The sequence below is a fragment of the Trachypithecus francoisi genome, unplaced genomic scaffold (genome assembly GCF_009764315.1).
Source record: "Trachypithecus francoisi isolate TF-2019V2 unplaced genomic scaffold, Tfra_2.0 Lachesis_group2, whole genome shotgun sequence".
Classification (NCBI taxonomy): domain Eukaryota; kingdom Metazoa; phylum Chordata; class Mammalia; order Primates; family Cercopithecidae; genus Trachypithecus; species Trachypithecus francoisi.
The window spans coordinates 152,016,955-152,041,691 of NW_022681465.1; the positions used below are offsets into that span (position 1 = coordinate 152,016,955).

At 45.2% G+C, this 24,737-nt stretch overlaps 1 protein-coding gene across 4 annotated transcripts in view; it reads right to left on the reverse strand.

Moving 5' to 3' along the window:
• The window catches only part of CYSTM1 (cysteine rich transmembrane module containing 1), a 67,950-nt gene that overhangs the window by 4,055 nt on the left and 39,158 nt on the right, over positions 1 to 24,737 (reverse strand). For 2 of the 4 annotated variants that reach the window (XM_033181020.1, XM_033181022.1), the window contains one exon: positions 11,399 to 11,581. The exons of the other annotated variants lie outside the window; for them this stretch is intronic. In XM_033181020.1, coding sequence (XP_033036911.1) covers positions 11,475 to 11,581 — 107 coding nt within the window. In that variant the 3' untranslated portion in view covers positions 11,399 to 11,474. Of the gene's footprint in view, positions 1 to 11,398; positions 11,582 to 24,737 lie in introns of those variants that run through there. 4 annotated transcript variants of the gene reach the window in all.

A 24,737-nucleotide genomic window follows, 5' to 3' on the forward strand; every position in this document is an offset into this window, starting at 1 on the left:
AAGTGCCCCCCTGTGGCCAGTCTAGGGACCGGGGCTGGGTTCCAGCTTCTGACGGGCCGGTCTTAAGGATTGTTTTCCTTCCATCAGCATCAGGGCCAAAAGGCTCATTCCCCATTCGCTATCTAGTGTCTCAGATCACCCTATTCAACCGGCCCCAGGGAAGAAGGGACTATTCCCAGAGGACTACAGGTGGAGTGGGGGTCAGGTCCAGGGGACCCTACACTGGCTTGCCTCTCTTGCCCGCAGTCAGCCCTTTGAACCAACCCTCAGTATTCTCAGCCCCAGTCTGATGTGGGCACCCAGAGCTTTGCCACATGGATGCAAACACAGTGTGGGGTGGGGAACGTGCAGGGAGAGGTACGTGAGCACACAGATGTGGCCTAGGAGCCCAGGCTAGGTCAGAAAGGCCCAGGAAGCCCTGGGTCTCAGGTGCACAGCAGCTTTGGGAAGAGTTGAGCAGCTTCTAGCAGGGGCACCTCCCACCTTCTTGCCTTCAAGCTGGAAGCAGAAAAGATAGATGGACAATGCCAGGCCTGTCCACCAAGCTCTGGGGCCTTCTCCAGGGCCACCAGTGCCCCCTGCAACTTTGGCCACCAGACACACCAACCAGTAGTTCCCTTGGTCCCAGGATCTAGGACTACTGTATTGTACAGTCCCAGAGGTGACATTCACATGGGCTACTCAGAAACCTGGTTCTGGACAGGCAATGGGCAAGTGGGGCTCCAGTTACCATAGAGATCAGGGCAGGGATGACCTGCAGGAAATGTGAGTACAGGCCTTCTCAGGTGAAGGCTCCAATTCTCAGTCAGCCCCATTCTGGCACCTGAAACCTCCACCTGTATGGCTCGGACTCTGTAAATGATTAATCGAGTGCCTTGACCTGGTAATTGAGCCTTATTAGGTCCTTCTTGTTTTTGCAAGTGTCTGTACCAGTCCCAACCAAAGAGAGCTAGGCAGGAAAGGCAAAGAGAAAGACCGGAGCCTCCCAGAGGGTTCTGATGCCCGCAGCCTTCTTGCTCCAGGAGTGAGGAGGCAGCACCATGGCCCCTTATGGTCCAGACCAGTGATGGACACACAGGGCTGGCCCTCAACTGCTAAGACAACTACAGACACCGCACCTTCCAAGAAGTGCCACCAGGGGATATGATGGTTTTGCCAGGGTCAGGAGGACCTGTAGTCTGCTCAACTGCCCTTGCCCCACATTGGGCATCTAGACCGACAGAAGGAGGCCAACCAGCCTTCCGGGAGGTTCCAGAGTATCCACAGTAGCCCTTTTACTACTCAGATGCAGAGGTAGAAAGGGAGGGGGAAATCTTTAAGCATTTTCCAAATAAGTAAAAACCTCAGCCATGAGACGGCTCCTGCAGCGGAGGGGAGAGAGAGAGAGAGAGAGAGAGACAGGAGTCAACTTGCTATGGCTTCAGTTCAGCTTTCCTTGGATGTGCAAGTGCAGTGGCATCATTTACTACCCAGCGCAAAGAGGCTACACTGATAAGAACAAAATGTCCTAAAGGCAATGCCACTGTGCCTCTGTTCAAGGCCAGTGAGCACCAGGTCTGTATGCTGAGTGGGAGAGTGATAGGGTGAAGGATGACCAGGAACAGCAGAGGGACCAGCCCAGCTTCTGTCCTTCTAGGGAATATCTGGGTAGAGGCAATCAAGGGTCTGTGGTTTTCATTGGATTCTTTGAAGGGTAAGATAGGATTAGGAACCTCTTCCACTTTCCGCTTCTTCTAAAGGGAGGTGGATATGGAGCTGACAGAATCAGCACAGCCTTGGCCCAGGCTCCACAGCAGCAGCTGCCTTTGCCTCCTAAGCTCAGAGCCTTCCCTGGGCCTCCCAAGCCTCTCTTCCTACCCTACTCCTCCTGCCTCCTTTTCCTGATGCTTCAGCTCTGGCCTGGCTTTTCTGTGAAGCTGAGTCCCAAGATACCCACTCCAAGGTGAAGCAGACCGGGAGCTGGCCAACCAACTCACCCACAAACCTGTGCCTCAGCTTACTGCAGCCCAACCCAACAAGCATTCAGGCTGCCATTGCTCTCTGGACAGGTGTGGGCGTTTACATGGATTGGTCTGGAAAGGGTGAGGGTTCGCCAAGCTGTGGATGGGTCCTTGCTTGTAGGTCTTCAGAAGTACATTTGCCACTATCCTGAAGTGGCATCCTGGGAGGGAGGCTGCCCCTGGACAAAACCAAGCAGCTATCCCAGGGCCAAGACCAAGCCCTCCCAGAAGCTGATGAAGCCTAAGGGACCCCAGGTGAATAAGTCATCTCATTCACTCCCAATCAGTCCTGTGAACAGTAGACCCAATAACACAATTTTTGGATAAACAACAAAAACCATCTACTAGATCTGGACAAGCTGGGCCAGCCTGACAAGGCTGCAACTGCCAGCACCCGCTGTGGTCTCATCCTTGGGCAACAGCTGCTAGCGCCACTAAGACAGGGTTGACCGTAGATACTGAAACAATTGAGAACTTCTCAGATGCCAGGACTACAGTCAGAACTACCTTGGGGACCAACTTGGCCAGTCATTTTTTGGTAAGAAAAGGATGCTGAGCTCAAAGAAGGGAAACAACTTGACTGAGGTCACACAGTGAATTAGAGGCAGGTCCTGGCCTGTCACTGTACACTCTTGCCTTCTGGCCCAGTGCTCACTGCACAAGATCAAGCTCACTTCAAATCAGACAGCATCTTGGCTACATGTGACCTGAAATGTGGTTATGCATCAAGGGAATGAAAGGCCTCCCTATTCTCTGTGCCCTAGTTCTCCTTCTCAATCCAAGATCTGTGTGTTAGGTTCAGATCTAGATCTCTCCTTGTTCAGAGTGTCCCAAGGAGAGTCAGGGCCCATCACCTCAGGACGACCTGGTCCAACAGTCAATTGAGATACGGAGTGAATTCTGTCCACAGTCACAATATCAGAGTGAAAGGTCCCTCAGCCTCCATCCGCCACACCTCCACCTTCCACATGAGGGTGCGGGAGGAGTGGCTGCTGAGGAGCTTGAGCAAGGCGTGTGTGAGGGAACACCCGGGTGCATGTCAGCCTCCCTCATGTGTAACTCAATTCCAGTGCTGGACGCCGACAATTCCCGGGCAAGTGGCTGGAGATCCAGAAGTGCTTGGTATTTTCCAGTAAAGACCATGTTACTCTACAAGAAGGTTATCACCCCATTTAAATAAAATAGAGAAAATAAGAGCTTTTAAGAAACTATGAGCAACAAAAGAAGAGGTTAAAACCAGGGCCCATTTTCCCCATGTCCCTGCCACCAACTTGGGAGTTGGGCAGATCTGAGCCGAGATCCTGGCTCTGTTCTTCCAGAGCTGGATGATTTCAAGTAAGACACTTGATCTCTCTGAGCCTCTGCTTCCTCTTCTACAGGATGGGAAGGAAGACAGAGTTGTACAGCTACTGCCTTAGATAACACAGGAAAATGATGTAATGAGAACATAGTTAATATCATTAAGACAGGTCAAAAACACAAGCTCTCAATTTACAGAGAGGAAAGTTTCATCGTGGGGTTTCTTAAATAGTGAGATCGTATAGTACATTTCAAATGCTATTTTTCATAATTTTCTAGGCCATTGTTTATGTTTACAGCACTGCTAAAGAACCGAGGTGCCTGCCGTACTGGCACAGTGCGTACATTCCTGTTTGCTGGTCCAGGTGCATGTACAAAGCTTGGTTTTGCAAAACATCATGCAGTGAGCAATCCAAGCCACAAGACTGCAGGGATGCGCACATCCACAGAAATGCCACAAGGTGACTGTGGGGCTCGACAACTTGTTGTGGACAGGATGGGTTCTATCCAGGTGAGTTTATAAAAGATGAAAGATGTACAGATAATAATTTAAGTCAGACTTAGTAATTCACTTTATTTTTGTAAACCTGAGGAGAAAACCAAGAACTGCTTATACTGGTGAGAGAAGGAAATAAAAAAGGGAATCTCAAATAGTTTATGGGGGCAATGTCCTCTTTTCTGTTACACAAGACTTTAGTAAGCCATCTTCCACACCCTGAGGGGAAGACAAGCCTTAGAAACAAACTGTTTTGTATTTGGCTTAGAGTAGAGAGCAGTTTTACTTTGATCTTGACGCCAGCCAGGAGATTTGGTGGGGGACTGAAGGGCAGTAATGGGGAAGAGTACTCAGGACAGGATGAGTACATAAGCAGTTCTTCAGCACCCGCTCTTCTGCTAGAGTCTTGTAATGCCACTGCCTCAGATAGACCAAAGGACCATGGTGTGAGCTGGGGAAGATGTCACTGTCAAGATCAAAGGAGAGGAAGGGGTTGACAAGTATGAAAAGCCCCAAAATACACTTGAGAAGAGGCTAAAATGTTTTTCTGGGCCGGGTGTGGTGGCTCACGCCTGTAATCCCAGCACTTTGGGAGGCTGAGGTGGGCGGATCACCTGAGGTCAGGAGTTCAAGACTAGCCTGGCCAACATGGCGAAACCCCATCTCTACTGAAAAGTACAAAAATTAGCCAGGCGTGGTGGCGGGCGGCTGTAATCCCAGCTACTTAGGAGGCTGAGGCAGGAGAATCGCTTGAACCCAGGAGGTGGAGGTTGCAGTGAGCCAAGATCGTGCCACTGTACTCCTGCCTGAACAAGAGCTAGACTCCATCTCAAAAAAAAAAAAAAAAAAAAAAAAAAAGAAAGAAAGAAAATTATGAATGAGGCTGTTATACCAGGCAGAAGACATTAAGGAAAATCTAGAGAGAAAAACCTAATCACGCCTAGTACATGACGGTTCTATAACCTTGTGATGACGGTGTAAAGACCTCGAGGGAGGGAGGATTTTCCAATTGTGGCAAACAGTGTGTGATCTTGCTCATGACCTGCTTGGAAGTGAGGCACAAGAAGACCACGATTGTGAATGATGGTGGCTGACCTGACTCAGAGCATAACCCGGCCCACAAGTCCCTCAACATACTGGCCATCTTGTAATGGCTGTTCCTTTACCCAATTTAATGAATAGTATACCTCATTTACTGCCAACTTCCAAAGACACCAATGTAATCATACACTAGGGGCTTTAACTGTAGAATAATTACAACCCAGCAAATGAATGCGCAGGCTGCCTGCCATCATTAAAGGTTATGGCATGTAAGGGTGAGCAACCAATCCCACTTAAATACCCATTAGACCCCACAATGATCTATAGATTTGATGCAATTTCAATAAAAATCCCAACAGGACTTTTTAATAAACAAATTCTAAAATTTATGGAAAGGAAAGAGAACTAAAATGACTAAAACAAGATTTAACATAAAGCTATAGTAGTCAAGATAACCGGTTAATGGTATTGGCAAACAGATACATAGATCAAAGGAATTGAATGAAGAAGACAATAATGGACCCACATGAACATGGCTAACTGGTTTGACACATAAGCAAAGGCAATTCATTGGAGAAAGCATTTTGAAAAATATTGGTATGGTATGCAAAACATCTCACAAAAACCCTCAGCCATTTTAAACCTCACATTTTATACAAAAACTAACCCCAAATGGATTATAGATCTCAATGAAAAACATATAACTATAAAATATTTTGAAGAAAACATAGAAAAGCATCTTCATGACCTGGGGTTAGGCAAAGAGTCCTTAGACTGACACCAAAAGCGTGATAAAATGAAATAAAAAATTGATAAACTGAAGTTCATCACAAGGAAAACTTTTGCTCCATGGAAGACACTGTTAAGGGGATGAAAAGACAGGCTACAGATGTAGAGAAAATATGTACAAATCACAGCCAACAGAGAACTTGTATCTAAAATATATAACAACTCTCAAAAGTCCACAGTAAGAAAACCACTCAATTTGAAAGTGGATAAAAGACTTGAAAAAACACTTCACCAAAGAGGATATACAGAGAGCAAATATGCACATGACTTCATCACTAACTATTAGGAAAACACAAATTAAAACCACAATGAGATGCCACTACATACAATCAGAATGGCTAAAATAAAAATTGCTGACAATGTCAAGTACTGGCAAAAATGCAGAGCCACCAGAACTCTCCTTCATTACTGATAGGAACACACGATGCCAAAGTCACTTTGGAAAAGAGTAGCAGTTTCTTTTTTTTTTTTTTTTTTTTTTGAGACGGAGTCTCGCTCTGTCGCCCGGACTGGAGTGCAGTGGCCAGATCTCAGCTCACTGCAAGCTCCGCCTCCCGGGTTTACGCCATTCTCCTGCCTCAGCCTCCCGAGGAGCTGGGACTACAGGCGCCCGCCACCTCGCCCGGCTAGTTTTTGTATTTTTAGTAGAGACGGGGTTTCACCGTGTTAGCCAGGATGGTCTCGATCTCCTGACCTCGTGATCCGCCCGTCTCGGCCTCCCAAAGTGCTGGGATTACAGGCTTGAGCCACCGCGCCCGGCCAAGAGTAGCAGTTTCTTAAGCCTATCATATGATCCAGAAATTCCACTCCTGGGTATTCAGCTTAGAGAAATGAAAACTTATGTTCACACAAAAACCTGAACATCAATGTTTATAACAGATGGATTCATAATCACCCAGAAGTAGAAACAACCCAAATGGTCCTTCAACAGATGAATGAATAACTGTGGTACCTCTAATACAACAGAATACTTTTCAGCAATAAAGTATCCACGGATCCTCATAGAATATACTAGCAGTTAACACACCAATGATTTTGCTCACAAGGCAGTATCCCAGAATGACATTCCAGGGCAAAACCTAACCATCCCAAATCTCCTGTGGCCAAATGCACTGCAAAATCCCAAAGACCGGGGGTTTTCAAATGTATTCCTCAGGCCCCTGAGCTTTCATAAAAAGTAGGGGGTGGTTCCTCCTTGCCTCAACCACAGCAATTCTATAGTATCTATTTTCCAGACTGGAGTTGCATGTAGAGTTTCCTTTCAAAAGATGTATATTAGCAAAATCTGTGATGGTAGTTATGAAAGATCTAGACTGTTGCTACTGTTCAGAAGGACCTCCCCAGGGCATGGATGGTCATCTGTTTGGTTATCTATGTGCTGGACCCTCTAGCAGCTACTGCAGAGGACACAGTCTAGCAGCTACTGTAGAGGACATAGTCTTTTTGAGGAACAATGTCTCCTCTGTTCAGGCTCAAAGCTGAGTGACATTAGCCTGACTCCCTTACTTGGTGTCTAACCTTTTTGGAATTCAATGTTTTGTTAGCATGCTTCTGTCCAGTTTAGCGGGGGCTCCTGGCCTTCCTGCCTCCACTAGTTCTTTGCACCTGTGAGCTCACCTGTTCCATGCTTACACAAATGTCTGCTTTTCTCCAGGCCTGAGGAGCCCTGTCTTCTAGTTCCAAGCAGTCTTGTCTTTCCTTCTGTTGATTTCCTTCACAGAACAAGAACTGGAGAAAAGTCCATGCCCTCAGTGAAAACAGTGTGGATACTTTTGCATTCTCACCTTACCTAATCTCTCAGCAACATTTGATGTTACTGATCACTCCTCTCTTCCCAATACATCTTCACTCAGCTCTCAGGACATCCCATTCTCCTAGCTTTCTCTCTCTGACTCCTTTGTAGATCCATCCAGAATTCCTTACAGCTCAGCCCTACACTGCTATCTTTCCTTTTCCCTCCATATTTCCATCCAAGTTGATCTTACTCACAGCCACAGTTTCAATGATCAACATGCCAAGGCTCTCCACATTGACATCTCAAGCCCAACCTCTCCTCCAAGCTTCAGGTTTATATACAGTTGCTTACCTGACATCTCCACTTGAATGTCTCATAGATACTTTGAAACCTCAAACTAACCCAGTATGTTCCCCCCCTCAACCAAACATGATTCCTTTCTCTTGTTCCCAACCCCATAAACATCACCACCAGGCATCCAGTTCCAGTCAGAAATCCAGAATCATCCCTGACTCTTACCTTCTTCCTCAATGTCCATATCCAATCCATCACCAAGTCCTGTTGATTTTACTTCTCAATATCTCAAATGCATTCATTTCTCTCCATAATTACCATGTGTACCTGTGCCCCACTCCAAACCACTCTCCACACAGAAGCCAAAGGAATCTCTTAAAAATGCAAATGTGATATCATCCCTTTGCTTAATATCCTTCAACAGCTTCCCATTACTCACAAGACAAACACAAAAATCCTTAACTTGGGCTATGAGCTCCCATCTTGCTCCTGCCTGTTTCTCATCTGCTCTTAATGTCCCCTTGCTGTCTATGACACCAATTTCCTTCTCCACTTTATCAAATGAGTCACCATCTTTCCTGCCATTGGGCCTTGGCACCTGCTGTTCCTACACTTTTACCTACTGACATCTATATATCTTTCAGATCTTAGCTCACTTCACCGCCTTGGGGGAGCCTTCTTGGACTGTGCCAGGTTGTTCCCCTTTTATATGTTTTGATGGCATTACATCTCTTCTCTTCACAGGGAAGTATGATGTCAGTTATTATCTGTGGGTTTATTTAATGTCTGGTTCCCTCCCTGGAGTATAAGCCCTGCAAAAGCAGGGATTGGGCGTTTGTTCTGTGTGGTCTGTCACCTGGCACTCTGGAGCTACGTTTACGGAATGCATGATTGTCTCTGTAGAACCCCGGTGGTTTCCCTGGAGCATACACAGGACAGACTGAAGAACTGCTCCCTTCACAGCTGAACTGCCCCCAAGGTAATGGTGTGACAAAGATGGGCTAAAATTTTCTAATATGTGATCCCAATGGAATGAATAAATTATTTCCACCAAGTAATAAATGTAACATTTTAAAGAAGTAATCTATTCACAGTAACATTAAAATTATAATATACCTAGGGAAAAAATCTAATTTTAAAAACCAATAAGGATATGTGAGAGCTATATGAAGAAAATTATAAGACTTAAAGGACATAAAAAGAAGACAAAAATAAATTGAGAGATTCCTTGTTCACGGTGGGAAGACAATATTACAAATATGTCAACTCTTTCACCAATTACTTGATAAATTACATGCTGTTCCAATCAAAGCTAAATGTGGTTTTCTGTAGAAACTAACACACATTCTAAAATGTAGATGAAAGAGTAAAAGGCCAAGAAAGCCAAGAAAATTACGAAAAAGAGGAAGGGTATGTGTTTATGCATGTGCTGGTGGAAGGAGGGTACACATCACACCAGATTCCTGATTCTAGCTAATATTCTAATTCGTATATGGGAACTTGGTATATGACAAATCTCATCTCAAATTAATAGGGAAAGGATTGAAACTGTGCCCCAAAGATTAAAGACACCAATCTCTAACAGAGGTTACAAGATGGCAGACAAGAAACAACATGCTGAAACACTAAAACGCCTCTGCTTATGAGGCAAAAGAACTGGCTGAAATCTGTTAGAACCAATATGGCCAACTGGAGTTTGGATAGAATGAGCCTGCTGATGTCACAGCCCGAATTTTCACTGCATGTTTCATACTAACCCCTCCCCTGAATTTGCACATAGGATCCATGAGGTAGCATGAAGAGATTATTGTACATGCCCCAGGACTTTCCAAACCTCTTCTTTCCTTCCACCAACCACCTCTCATCCTGGAATCCACCCCTCTAACCTTTTCTAATAAAATTACTGCCTTAAAGCCAGGACAGGGAGACAGATTTGAGCTGGAATCCTGTCTCCTTGTTAATCAACATATAATAAAAGCATTTCTTTTCTCAAAAACCCAGTGTCATGGAATTGGCTTCTAGCACATCAGGCAGTGAGCCCCTTTTGCTTGGTAACAGTATGATCTAATTAATACACGGAGCTGGAACTACCAAGATGGAAAAACAAAACTAGAATCTTATCCTATACCATGATAAAAAAATAAATTCAGGGCCAGGCGCGGTGGCTCATGCCTTTGCACTTTGGGAGGCTGAAGTGGATGGATCACCTGAGGTCAGGAGTTCGAGACCATCCTGGTCAACATGCCGAAACCCCTGTCTCTACTAAAAATACAAAAATTAACTGGGCTTGGTGGTGCATGCCTGTAGTTCCAGCTACTTGGGAGGCTGAGGCAAGGGAATCGCTTGAACCCAGGAGGCAGAGGCTGCAGTGAGCCGAGTTCATGCCACTGCACTCCAGCTTGGGTGACAGAGCAAGACCTCGTTTCAAAAAATAAAATAAAAATACAAAATTAGCCAGGTGTGGTGGTACATGCCTGTAATCCCAGCTATTTGGGAGGCTGAGGCAGGAGAATCGCTTGAACCAGGGAGGCAGAGGTTGCAGTGAGCCAAGATCATGCCATTGCACTCCAGCCTGGGCAACAAGAGCGAAACTCCGTCTCAAAAAAAAAAAAAAAAAAAAAAAAAAAAAAAAAAAAGTCAGGTGGACTAATGACTACATCTGAAACATTTTTAGAAGAAAATATAGACTTATCTTTAAGAGCTTGGAATAGAAAATGAGTTTTCAAAGACTAAACCATACAAAGCACGAGGGAAAGATGATAAACATGACATCCAAAATTTATCATACTAGAAAATACACTATAAAAAGATTAAGAGAGGCCGGGTATGGTGGCTCACACCTGCAATCCCAGCACTTTGGGAGGCCGAGGCAGGTGGATCGCTTGAGTTCAGGAGTTCAAGACCAGCCTGGAAAACATGGCAAAACCCCGTCTCTATTTAAAAAAATACAAAAATCAGCAGAGTATGGTGGCACGCGCCTGCGATCCCAGCTACTTGGAAGGCTGAGGCACAAGAATTGCTTGAACCCAGGACGTAAAGGTTGCAGTGAGCTGAGATCACACCACTGCACTCCAGCCTGGGTAACAGAGCAAAACTCCATTCAAAAAACAAAAAAAGAAAGTCAGATAGGAAGAATATATTTGCAAGCCTATAAAAGATATATTCTATCCACTAAAAATATTAGTGGATAGAATATATAGAAATTCCCTACAAATCAGTAAGACAAACCAACAGAAAAGACAGGCTGGCCGGGCGCGGTGGCTCAAGCCTGTAATCCCAGCACGTTGGGAGGCCGAGACGGGCGGATCACGAGGTCAGCAGATCGAGACCATCCTGGCTAACACGGTGAAACCCCGTCTCTACTAAAAATACAAAAAACTAGCCGGGCGAGGTGGCGGGCGCCTATAGTCCCAGCTACTACGGAGGCTGAGGCAGGAGAATGGTGTAAACCCGAGAGGCGGAGCTTGCAGTGAGCTGAGATCCGGCCACTGCACTCCAGCCTGGGAGACAGAGCCAGACTCCGTCTCAAAAAAAAAAAAAAAAAAAAAAAAAAAAAAGACAGGCTAAGAATATGTATAAGCAATTCACAACTCACAAGATATGTACAAACTACTCAAAACTTATATGCTTATGTTCAAGGTCACTAGTAATCAGGGTAGGCGAATTAGTGAGATACCATTTCACACCTACGAAAGGTGCTAAAATTTAAAAATCGAGTTATTTTCAAAGAAAGAAGAAAATTGAAATTGTGCAACAGTAGTTGTTTATTCGAGTAACAGGAGGTAGCAGGGCTGTAGGGAAATACTTGGATTTTAGCTGCTCAGTCCAAGTTGTCTAGGAGGCAGCAGCAGCAGAGAGCAGCCCAGCAAGCAGCCAGGACTGCCTGACACCCGCTGTCCATCTTCCTTTCCCGTTCTACCACGTACACTGTTGAAGGGGATGCAGGGCAGGCAGGGGAGAGAGAGACCCAGTCAGAGGGGACTTGGAGTGGCAGCATCCTGGTAGAACTTATCACACTCTGCAGCGACTGGTTCTGTCTAGATTGTTAGCTCCACGAGGGCAGGGCAGGGGCCAAACTGATCTGATTCACTGCCCTTTCCCTGCTTTAGTGTCTGGCACACATCAGGTACTCAGCAGCTATCAGACCACTTTCCTGCCACCTCTCCTTCTCCAAGCTGACCAGGAAACCCAACCCAGTACTTTATTTATTGCTTGTCCAAAGTGATCCAATTCTTAATGCAACCCTTGCCCTGAACCCAACTCCTGCAGCCTGATATGGCAGGCACTGGAGGAAATCTTTACACATGATTTCATTTAATCCTCCCAACAGCGCTGTATTACTATCATCATTTTATAACTCTCATATACTGTTAGTAGGAGTGCAAATGGACAGAATCTCTTTGAAGGATAATTTTAGGGGGAAGGGGAGAGACAACAACTGCAACCCAGAAAATTTGTATCTGGAATTTATCCTGCAGAAATAATTGTCCCAGTGTTCAGAGATCTATGTAAAGTATGGTTGTTGCTGTATCAGAATAACCCCAAACTAGCTTTAATGTCTATCAACTGGAGTCCAGTTGGGTAAATTAAAGCACACCACATAATAGAATACTACACAGCCACTATAAGAACCAGGTGGTTCTTCCACATGGCCAATAATTTAAAGGATGAAAGCAAGGTCTAGAGCAGTGCATCTATTTTATTTGTACAATAAGGATATACATACAAACACACACACGTTTCTGAAAGTATACAAGAACTTAAAAAGTTCAGGGTGTGGAAAGAGGTGGAGATTTTCACTTTGCTTTTACATTTTTCTCAAATCCAGGCTTGTCTGATTCCAAAGCCACACTCAAAGCTGCTCCTAGGGGTCCTCATGGCAGGAGGGTGGGGCCTGGCTAGTTTTAGAATGCCTTGGATCTCTTCAAACGTCTATTTCAACTGCTATAAGATAGTTCCAGGGGCTTTAGAGGCAGTGGGCACTGACCAATCTGGGCTCCTAGCCCCAGTGGCCCCATCCTCAGTCCTGGGCTGCCTCCCTAAGTCACTGTTACCCAGACACTTCACATGGTCCAACTCCCCACAACCATGCTCCTCTTATAGCCTGACCTGGCACCTCCTAACCCATAGTTCCACCTATCAAATATGCCTTAAATCCAATTCTGTTTCCTCTCAGGCCCTGTGGCCTCTGTGAGCTCTAGGCTAGCACTAGGACTTCTGCTGGGCAAACGTGGCAAGTAGGGGATGCTATCAAATCACAACTCCCCCTCCAAGGAGCTCAAACCAGAGAGGACCCCTACACTGCTGTAATTCCTGGGGCTGAGCCCCTATTAACCCTCTCCCCCCAGCCCATGCCAGGTCCCAAACAGCTCATTAAGGCTCCTTTTGCAACCCCTGGCTCTCCACACCAGGTGGCAGTACTTCAGAATTTACCAAATCAACCCCAGCCTCTTCTCTTGGGGTTCCAGAAGGTAGTCAGGAGCCCACCTGAGCCAGGTTCTGGAGGAAGAGGGCATCAAAGGAGCAGGCACCATCGGTCTCTGCCTATGCACAGCCTTGAGGATTCCATGATGCTCCAGGGGCCACCTCCAGGTCCCTAACCAGCCCCCTGGCTCCCCTCACCCCAGTGAGTATGAACATCCATCATACTCCGCTTTCTCCTCTCACTTCCTCAGCAGAGCTCCTCCATTCTTGACTCCCACACTGCTGCTCTCCACCTCTGCCAGTCAGTGACCTCAGCAGCACCAGGACCCTTGTCAGGAAATTCAGTGTCTACTCAGCTGACCTTTGGTAGTGCCCACCCCACCCCTTGACCTTCTCTCAGCATCAGCAATACTGTCACTGGGCTCATCCTTTCCTGTGTCCTGGAAATATCCCTTTTTTTTTTTTGAGATGGAGTTTCACTCTTGTTGCCCAGGCTGGAGTACAGTGGTGCAATCTCGGCTCACTGCAACCTCCGCCTCCTAGGTTCAAGCAATTCTCCTGTCTCAGCCTCCCAAGTCGCTGGGATTACTGGTGCATGCCACCACACCCAGCTAATTTTTGTATTTTTAGTAGAGACAGGGTTTCATCTTATTGGTCAGGTTGGTCTCAAACTTCTGACCTCAGGTGATCCGCCCACCTTGGCCTCCCAAAGTGCTGGGATTACAGGTGTGAGCCACTGCACCTGGCCTCCCTCCACATTTTTATTCTGTCTACTCTTCCTCTGGGGCCTCCAATACCCCCCTCAGTTGCTGGGATATGGGACAAAGCCTCTTAGCCAAGGCAGCTGCCTATTCCTCCCAGATTCAGGCTTTATCATTCTTTTCCTCCTCCTCCTCAGACTGACATCTATAGAACTCTGCACATTTACAGGTTTGTTCAAAATCAATGCAAAGGTAGCATTCACATGTCAGTCTACTGCCTCCTCCTGCAGCACACTCCCACTGTCCTACACTTAACGACCCATCATGTCCTTTGCTCAAAAACAGCCAAGCCTCCTACTGCCTCAGCACTCTCCCTCTGGCCACCTAGACTGTTCACAGTGATTCCATGGATCCCATGGGTCCGAATCTGGCCACGTCCAGCAACCCCAACACTGAGCTCTACCCCCAGGGCCTCAGATACCTCAGAGCCAAATCTGTGCCTAGCACAGACCAGCCCCATGCCTGTGTAGGACACACACAAAAAGATAACCCTAGCTGTGTTCTCAGAAAACCTCTATCCCTATCTCTCCAAGTCCGTCTCCTTACCAAAGCTGTGCCCCAGCTGTTCTAAGCATTTCTTCCCAGGAATCTGAGGTTCAGCCAGAAGTTAGTCAGGTGAGGGGGTTGTGGGTGAGAGAGGTACTAGGTTTTCATCAGATTCTGGTGATGGGAGGTTAAGAGAGAAGCAGAGAACCTGGGAGCTCTAGGTGGTTCCTCCAAGAGGCCTTCCTGACCTACCCCATTAAGGGTCTTTCTGATTCTGAATTCCTGCCAGCACACTGTAACTGCAATCATTCAAAAACAGCCTTAGAAATACCAAGCAGTCCTTAAGAAGAATATAGCGCTGAGGCAGAGATGGGCTCAAGTTGAGTATTTAGATGAAAGAGGTAGACTACAGGACAGGACGTATACAGTGTCCAGAAGAACAGAGTTTGGCAGGTAAGAATAGGAGACTTTTATTCTGTATGCCCATGATGTTTCCCTTTTTACTTCTGTTATTAGAATAGAACAAAGAAAATAGGGCTGTCTCAGAACTGGCTGGCTTATTGTCAGTGTTTCCATATTCCCTAACTAGACTCTAAGTCCCTAAAGTGCAGGGTACAGGCTTTCTCCACATGCTGCCCCTAAGGGCCTGAGACACAGGGAGGGAAGGCTGGCTGGGAACTATAAGCAGCACCAACATCCTTCTAGGCAGGGGCAGAAGGCTACAGTGGGCAGTCCCTGCCTCACTCACAAGAGCCACATGGCCCACAGTCTAGGTCCTCACCACATCATGAGTTCAATGTCTACCAGTACAGTGGGACTGATCTCAGTATCTTTAGTTATGCAGTAGTTTGAGTTGGCTCATTTGTGAATCTAGAGAATTGCTAGTAAGAAATTAACACAGAGAATAATCACATGCCCATTAAGACAAGAGTTCCACAACCAGCCATCTCTACTCCCTAAATGGCCTGGCAAATACAGATGGACACTGGCTCAAGGAAGCCCATTATCACCCAAGTGTGTCCTTAGCAGGTATGGGGAAAACCAGTCCTGTGCCAAGGCATTTCAGAAATATACTTTCCTAGGAAGTTACACATATGTAATTCTAATAATTCTAAATGTTGTATAAGAATTGGATGAAACAAAAGCAGAGTAAAAACTGGAAGACATGGGGGATAATACCATGCTTGCACAAAGCTGCCATGAGGGGAAGACAAGTGGCTTCAACAGCCTTAGTCATCAGCAGGCTCATGGTTTCAAGTCTTAAGAGTCAGGTCTGGGAACAAGGCCAAAAGACCAGCTCAACTAGGGTCAGGAAAGAGACAGGTCAAAGTCATTAAGAGCCCACACCACTAGAGCAAGCTGGCTGTAGTAAGGCGCACTGCCTAGCCCAGTGCCCACCAACAAGCAACAAGGATTCCCCCACAAATAAGGAAGTGGCCGGCTGAAATGTGGTCAGTGAAAGGGGATATATCAAACTAGAATTATAAAATGTTGTGAAAGCCTATCAAATATCAAAATGAAGTCTGATATTATGAGTGTCCAGCGGTAGTTATGCTGGAGTCTAAAATTAGATGATGAGTAAATCTGACTTTTGCTCAGCAGTGAACGGTGATTCATCAGAAACTGATCTTCAAAGACATCTTGCTCCTTGTGCTTTAAACCCTTACCCAAATGAATTGAAAATAGGGACTTGAACAGATATTTGTACACCTATGTTTGCAGCAGTATTATTTAGAAACATAGTCAAAAGGTGGAAGCAACCCAAGTGTCAATGGATAAACGAAATGTGGTATAAATATACAATGAATATTATTCAGCCTAAAAAAGGAAGGAAATCCTGACACACGCTACAGCATGGATGAATCTTGAGGACACTGTGCTAAGTGAAATAAGCCAGTCCAGAAGGACAAATACTGTATGATTCCACTTATATGAGGTACTCAGTGTAGTCAAATTCATAGACAAATAAAGTAGAATGGTGGTTACCAGAGGCTTGAGGTAGGAAAAAATGGTGAGTTGTTGTTCAATAGGGACACAGTTTCAGTTTGGGAAGATGAAAAGAGTTTTGGAGATGAGTGCTGGTGAAGGTTGCACAACAATGTGAATGTAATGCCAATGAACTGTACATTAAAAAATGGTTAAAATGGCAAATTTTATGTTATGCGAATTTTATCATACACATAAAAACCTGCATTATTTTTTTCTTTTTTTAAGAGACAGGGTCTTGCTATGTCACCCAGACTGGAGTGCAGTGGTGCGATCATAGCTCATGGTAACCTTGAACCTAGACTGAAGTGATCCTTCTGCTTCGGCCTCCTAAATAGCTAAGAAACTTGCATTATTTAATTCTCTGTTTATACATGAGAATTCCAGGACACTTCAGCATTTGGGGAAAAAGACAACAGAGCTGAGCTTCGCAGCAGGCAAAACTCTGTACGTTGGTGGCTCAGGACGTTCTGTTCCAGCAGCAGCTTGAGTTCTCTTTGGTTTGGTGGCATGAATCAATCCTGCAGGCCCCCGGGGCCAGCCTGGACTCCAGCCAGCCAGAGACACCTCATGGTCACAAAACAGTAAGTCCACTCTGCCTGCCTGTGTGCCAGCCTACCCTCCTGCTTGAAGACTCTTCTAGACTGCTCCAACTATATCTCACATCCAGCAAATGTGCTGAAGGAGAAAGAAGCTGCTGTTGCTGACGCTTAGCTGTCTCCTTCCCACCTCACATGCTCACTCTGCATTTTCCTGACACAGCCAACCCTGCAGAGGAGTCTAGAAATAAAAGACATCATCCCTGACTCAGGCAGCTCACAGACCACTTGAAAAGAAGAGACAAAGACTCATCTCAGGAAGCTCACAGCCACATGTCAAACTGGGCAGGACCAATAATAAACACAATTGGAACAAAATCAGGACAGATCCTTTCAATGAGTTAAGGTGAGAGGAATGTTAATCTTATTACCACCCTCTCCTCATTTCTCTCTTCTTGCACTGCTACAAGAAAATCAAGTAAATGATGGCTAGTGAGTGGCTCACCAAGAAATGGGCATCATCTTAGATGGGCCCTGGCTGCCACAGCCAGCCCTAATAGCCCTGGCTTCTGACTAATAGGGCCATCATGGCCTGACAGTCCCTTGCCCCCAGGATGGAACCGTGGGTTAGGGTGATTAATGCATGAACTATTATTTCATACCCTGCTGAGCAGCAAGAATGATGCTTGAAACCAGGGAAGCATAGAAACAAAGCAAGGAGAGAAAAGGTAAGAGTGAAACAGAAATAGAAAACGACTCAGAAACCAAAAACCCCCAATGTCAGTGGCCCTTGAATATAAGACAACTACTGCCATGATTTTAGAAGGCTAAATAGAAATCAGGGAAATGATTTCCTCCTGGTTTTCAGGCACTGGATTTCAGAAAAAAAATAGAGAGGTTACTTTGAGTGGAGCTGGCTCTTTGGAACTTGCCCAAATGGGCAGAGATCACCAAGGAGGTAGCTGCTGGGTTTTTCCAATTGGTGCCCAGGCACAGGCAGGCACAGACTACTCTGTTATCATCAATGTTAGCCTGATTCACATTGAGTGCTGGCCCATGAGTTTCATTCAAATAGTACTTGCTGCATTTTCTAAGAAGGTAAACACTGCCATATCATTTTTACTGAACATAAAACATGTTTTATCTTAGGTATACAGACCATAACTGGCTTCTAAAGGCAGCAGATTCCTGTGTTACTGATTAACAGCTCCAGCAGATATATTTATGCAAAGCACCCCAGGTTGTTTTCTTTTGCTACTGTCAGGCTTAATTTTATGACAGTAAAAATAGTAGTGTTTTCTCCTGAATGCACCTCAGTTTAGAGCCTGGTACACAGTGAGTTCCAAGGTCAGGGATGGGACAGGATGACAATTCTCAATGAATGTGGTAAGAAGGTGATTCAGGGGCAACCCTCACTTGTAAGGACTGTCCCCTACCCCTCCCCTCTACTACCTGCAGCACACTGCCTACTATTTCAGAGAAACAAAGGCCATTCCTTGTAGATTTGCAAAGAACTGTGCGGGGTACCTGGGCTATGCCAAATTATCCACCGCAATTCCTGCTGTTTTGTAACACTGTTTTCTAACACAAGCTGACATCAACCCAGAATCAAGGGCAAATGGTCCTGAAAATCCCCACTTTACCCACTGAGATGTGATTATTTGGCAAATGTTGAGGCCAGAGACTTCACCAGCGGAGAAAAGGAGACAGAAGTGGTGCCCTGGCTTGTACAACTGTGACTAGGACTCTGGCCCCGGAAGATAGGGCCAGAGTTTAGGGAAACAACTCCCTTCCATGGTGAACTCGATCAGGGCTGGCCAGCTTGTCACTGAAGCCAGTTTAAAAAGTCTCCACAATCATGACCAGCCTCTTGCCATGAAACCCCTAAGGTGGAAAACTAAGTAAGGTTGGCCTTGTAGATGGAGCAGGTATGTAGGGACCCTCCAAAAATATGCCAGGAAGGCCAGAAGGCATCTGATTTCTCCCCATCTGGTAGAGTTCAGCTGCCAAAGCGGTGGTTTTATTTACAGCACTACCAATTTGGAGAACTAAGAGATAGAGCAGAAGGACTCTCAGCAAACTCCAAAAGCCCAGTATACAGCATACTTGACCTAGGGTACACTCCTGGATAGTGTGTTTGCAATGCTGCTGTCATCATCTGTCCATATCACAGCACAAGCAGACCAAATCCCTTGGGCCTGGCAGCCCACCAAGGAACACAGGGCAAAAGCAAAGAGAGGCAGTGCTAGAGTTGGGACACCCTAGGGTCCAACCTCAGTGCCACCTTGAGGGTGTGACAGCCGCTTCCAGCTTTAGTTTCCTTGCCTGCAAAATAGGGATGAGATTAGCACCTATTCCTTTATTGGGTTCTTCAAGAACTTGATGAGTTAATCCACACAGGCCAGTGCCTAATATACAGCGGGTATTCTGTATACGCTAGCTGCTACTATTGCTCCCAAAACAGAGATCTGAAGGATGGAAGGCAGGGCTTCCCAATCGCTAAGAAACCTGGAAGCAACATGGGCATTACATAGAACTGATACACCCTACAGATAGTTGCATTTTACATAATGAATTGGAGTCTTTTTGAAAAATGGACAAGAGACATGGAAATGGGAAAAAAAGAGGTGTCTGTTGATCTAAGGTACTGCCTTAGTGCAACTCCTTCTGGATGCTAGGCTCTAAAGTGATAATCCAGGAGGACCAGGGGCACTGCCTCCTAATGATATTCACAACCACAGCCATCCTTATTACACCGACCATATCAGCTAGCTGGAGCGGGTTATCACCAAGAACCCTTCTACCAACTCCCACCGTCAACACTCTTCTCCCATGATTGAACAGGGAAATGGAAATGGTCCTATTTAGCAATTCCTTTTGACCTCCAAGATAAACCCTGGGGACCCTCAGCTTCTAATTTTATCTGGATAAAAATGTTGAGGACTGCAATACCACTTATCACTCTATGCTCACAGCTTACCACAGGGCACTCAGTAGGCCTGGCACACAGGAGACACTAAATGAATGAGTGAATGGACAAATAACCTGCCCTGCACTCCTTACCTCAGGTGGAAAAGTCTGTCTTATAAAGAAACTGCAGATATGGGCTTAGCTGGCTACACTATGAAGCAACTGCAAAGCACTGATAAGGAAAAATATGAGACCCAATCGCTCTCAAGTTCTTAAGAAAGTGAGTCACTCCACTTCTGTCAGGTCAACCCTTCAAAAGAGATCTTGGCATACTCTGAATTTTCTAGAAAGGGGCTGAGGGCAGTCCTTGATATCAGGGCCATCACTTTATTCCAAAGGGAATAATCTGCCTGAGAGAAGATCTTGGAAGAGAATCAAGCAAGCAAAGGGAGCTTAGGGTCCTGAGTCCAGCTAGGCCAGGAAGAGTGCACCCAGTAGCCACAGGATACACCTTTTTCACAGAGGCTTCAAATCTGCAGCCCTAGGACATCTTGCCCACAGCCCTGGGGAGTTCATGGTCACCCACTAGCTGCCTGAGGGTACTTGGAAAGGGCTTTTTTTGGAGGCTCAGGAGGAGGAGAGAGGAATATTGATCCTTCATAAACAAACTACTCATGATATACATTCTCCCCAAAAGCAAAAATTCATTTTTACCCATTAAGAACAACTCACAATATAATCTTGCACTCTCTCTCTCTCTAAAATTCTCCAGGCTGAAAAGGTATCCCAGGCTAGCAAATGGACTCATTTCAAAGGTAAATGGAAAAGCTCAGAGGAAACCAAGGCACTACTTAAAAAAGAAAGAAAAAAGCCTAATGGAGATTTTTTTTTTTTCCTAAGGAAAATGCAACTGAAAATCATCAAAATGTTTTCTAAGCTGTTCCCAAGTTATAGTCTTTAAGCAAGTGTGTTCCTGGGGAAAGGGCCTGATGACTAGAACCTCAAGAGAAAGCTCAGGTACAACCCCCAGAACAAGAATGCATGTGCTCTTTGTGTGTGTGTGTGTGTGTGTGTGTGTTGTGGGGGGAGAGGGCTCTACTCCCTCCCCTTGCTTCAGAAAGCCCTGAGTCTAGAAGCCTGAGGATGGGTCAGGGCAACCTTAGGAGTATGCTACCTTTTCCAATCAGGATCCCAGCCTGGCTATACAAGGCACCCTTGATCAAATGAGGAAAAGGCCACTAAGCCCAGCAGGGAGAGAAAAGGAAGGGAGCAGTGTTAGCCTCTCGAGACCAAAAGCATTGCAGCCCTGATAGTATAAAAGCAGCAACCTTCCTGGTACGAGCTGATAAGATTTTCGACAGGAGTTGATAGGAAAGTAAATATTTCCTGGAGAAGGAACCCACTCCCTCAGAGAGCCAGGGTAAGCCTGGAACAGCAGAAGACCAGGGCAGGCTACTCAAACACTGCAATGATCTGCTCAATGGGTCTGTCTCCATGGACCCCATCCCCTGCCAAACTGCCAGTTCAGCTCACAGGGGAGGAGCTGAGTCCTCTTCAGATCTGTATCCCCAAAGGTCTAACTCTTACAGATACAGGTTCACTGGATTCAGAGATTATACGTAACATACCTGGCTTAATCAATTTAAGTAAAATGTAAGTCCCTTAACCTCTCTGTGGGTAAAAAAAACTCAGCATGATGTCAACTGTGTGATACTAATATCTGAAATGGAGACCTCAGTGAAAGCTGATAATCACTCCTTAAGACTTGCATATTCTTAGAGACCGAGATACAGCCGAGGATATACAGACTATATAAAGTTATACAAACTTTTTTTTTTTTGAGACAGGGTCTCATTTTGTCATCCAAGCTGGAGTGCAGTGGAGTGATCTCAGCTCACTGCAGCCTTGACCTCCTGGGCTCAAGCGATTCTCTGGCCTCAGCCTCCCAAATAGCTGGGACTACAGGCGTGTGCCCCTATGCCCAGATAATTTTTTGTATTTTTTGTAGGGACAGGGTTTTGCTACGTGGCCCAGGCTCACGTGATCCACCCACCTTGACCTCCCAAAGTGTTGGGATTACAGGTGTGAGCCATTGTGCCCCACCTATACAGACTTTTTAAAGTTAAAAACACACACACACACAAAACACCACACTCAACAACACTATTTTTTTCATTTCCCACCCTACACCAACATACTAACAACACTTTTACGTAGCATTATATTAGCTGCAAATACATCCTCTGGACAGAGACTAACACACCAGATGAATTTCAAAAAGGGCTATATCACAACATTTATACCAAAATGTTAACTGCTATCTCTGGGTATCAGTTATGCATTAATAATGCAAAGTAAATAATGTGCAAATAAATTATGCATAATTATTGCAAATAATGTGCATAATTTATTTGCACATTATTTACTTTGTCAAAGGAAAAGCATTTCTGTAATTTAAAAAGTGATTTTCTAAAAAGTGGCCAGGTTTCTCTGTGTGAGAGCCAGGGTATAACCCAGGAACAGGAACTCTGGCCTATTATCAAGGCTGAACTAAGTAGGGGTTTGGAAGAAACCAGCTCTTCTGGACCACTGATTGCTCTGGACTTGGTCCTCACACTTGTGTTACTGTCTGCTGTGCTAAGTTCCCACCCAGTGATAAAGACACCAATCCTTGCTATCTTCATTTTCAGCATTTTAATTACAATATTCTATGTCATGTCCTGATTTTTGGAGCATCTCAACTCTGTGGCTCTGAGGAGCCACACTATAAGCAGAATATAATGATTTTTTAAAAGGCACCAAATTCTACTAGTATAGACAGTTCTCCTGAGAGTGACTTCCATGAAAATCTATAGGAATCTTTAGAGAATGAAGAAGCTGTCAGTTTTCAAGACATTCCTTCTCAAGTTTCCCCTGTGGCTAACCACACCGTCCACTGGGAAGATTGTACTAGGTGCCTATGGGCACTGTGCCACACAGGCAGCTGGTGTGGTAAGATACATGCCACCCTATGCACAGGCCCTGGAGCCTGGGCCCTTTGTGTACAGCTAATGACTCATTACTATTGGGAAGAGTATATCCTAGGGAAAGATCCTTGTCACCCCAGATGTTCCCCACACCAATGACCTGCAGCACTGGACTTGCTCTGCAGAGTGCAGCTGACATAGGGAGGTCCGGACAATCCCTGGTTAGCTCCAATCCTTCTAAGACTGCCCTACTCTATCCCACCTGTACCTTCCAATTTCCCTTAGCAGCGTTTCACCCAAAGTAGTCTTCTTTTCCTTGCTCACCAAACAAATGTCCTCATGGTTTATAACAATCTAACTGAAGAAAGCTATGCAAGAGGTAATGGGAATATGTGTGTCATGTTTTTAAGACTGGGTAAAAGTAGTATCAAAGCAGAAAACCCAGGCTGCACCTGGGTGAAAGGGGGCTAAGAACAATGAAGCAAGGCCATCTGGTCTGGAAGCAACAGACTTCAAAATACCTTGTTTCCCCAGGCCAGCCAGGTCTAGCTAACCTAGCCTGCTCTCAGCCCTCAAGCACAGAGCACATCCCATCAGCCAGCTGAATAAATTGGATCTGCAAAGAGCAGTTTTCTTTCTGCACTCCATTACCTCTGAGTGCTAGGCAAACCAAGGCTTTTAAAAGGCAAAATAGAATGTTCTACATAAAGTACTTGACCAAAACAGATTGTCTCTATCCCCAACAAGATGGAAAAATCCAAGGGCATCTTTAGGAGTCTACAGTCCCCTAGGGTCATGACCACACTGTCATCGCATGACACACAGATCCACGAGACCTGGTGCTGGTGCAGTCATTAGGGAGACCATCATTGAAGTGCTGGGCCTGACTGAGCAGATCTGTCAAGTTAAGGCCCTAAGTCAGAAGGAATGAGAGCCTAAGATGGTGCTAAGTCCCCAGTACACTCACTAAAAACTATTCTCATCTGCTTTTGTGAACAGAGTTGCAACTGAATACAGAGAAAACCCATCTTACCCACAGACTCCTCCTCCTTTACCACTGCTAACAATGTGTGCTATAGTTAAGTTTGAAGTATTTTAAGGATATTCTCTGACAGAATACAAAACAGTACAATACAGTCATGTATCTCTCAATGATGGAGACATGTTCTGAGAAATGCATTGTTAGGCAATTTTGTCATTATGTGAACATCATAGTGTACTTACACAAACCTAGGTGGTATAGCTTACTGTGTACCTAGGATATATAGTATCACCTATTGCTCCTAGGCTACAAATGTGTACAGCATGTTGCCATATTGAATACTGTAGGCAATTTTAAACAATGGTAAGCATCTATGTGTCTAAACATAGAAAAGGTGCAGTAAAAATGTTGTATAAAAGATAAAAACTGGTATACATATATAGAACACTTACCATGAATGGAGCCTACAGGCCTGGAAGTTGCTCTAGATGAGTCAGTGAGTGAGTGAATGTGAAAGCCTAGGACATTACTATATCCTACTGCAGACTTCATATATACTGAACACTTATACTATATGCCATACACTTAAGCGATACTAAATTTATAAAACAGATTTCTTTCTTCAATAACTAACCTTAGCTTACTGTAACTTTGAAAAAATTTTAAACTTTTTGACTCTTTACCAACACTTTGCTTAAAACATAAATACATTATACAGCTATACAAAACTGTTTTTTCTTTATACCCTTATTCTATAAGCTTTTTCTATTTTTAAAATTTATTTTTTCCTTTTTAAACTTTTTTGTTAAAAACTAAGACACAGGCCGGACGCGGTGGCTCAAGCCTGCAATCCCAGCACTTTGGGAGGCCGAGGCGGGCGGATCACGAGGTCAGGAGATCTAGACCATCCTGGCTAACACAGTGAAACCCCGTCTCTACTAAAAAATACAAAAAACTAGCCGGGCGAGGTGGCGGGCACCTGTAGTCCCAGCTACTCCGGAGGCTAAGGCAGGAGAATGGCGTAAACCC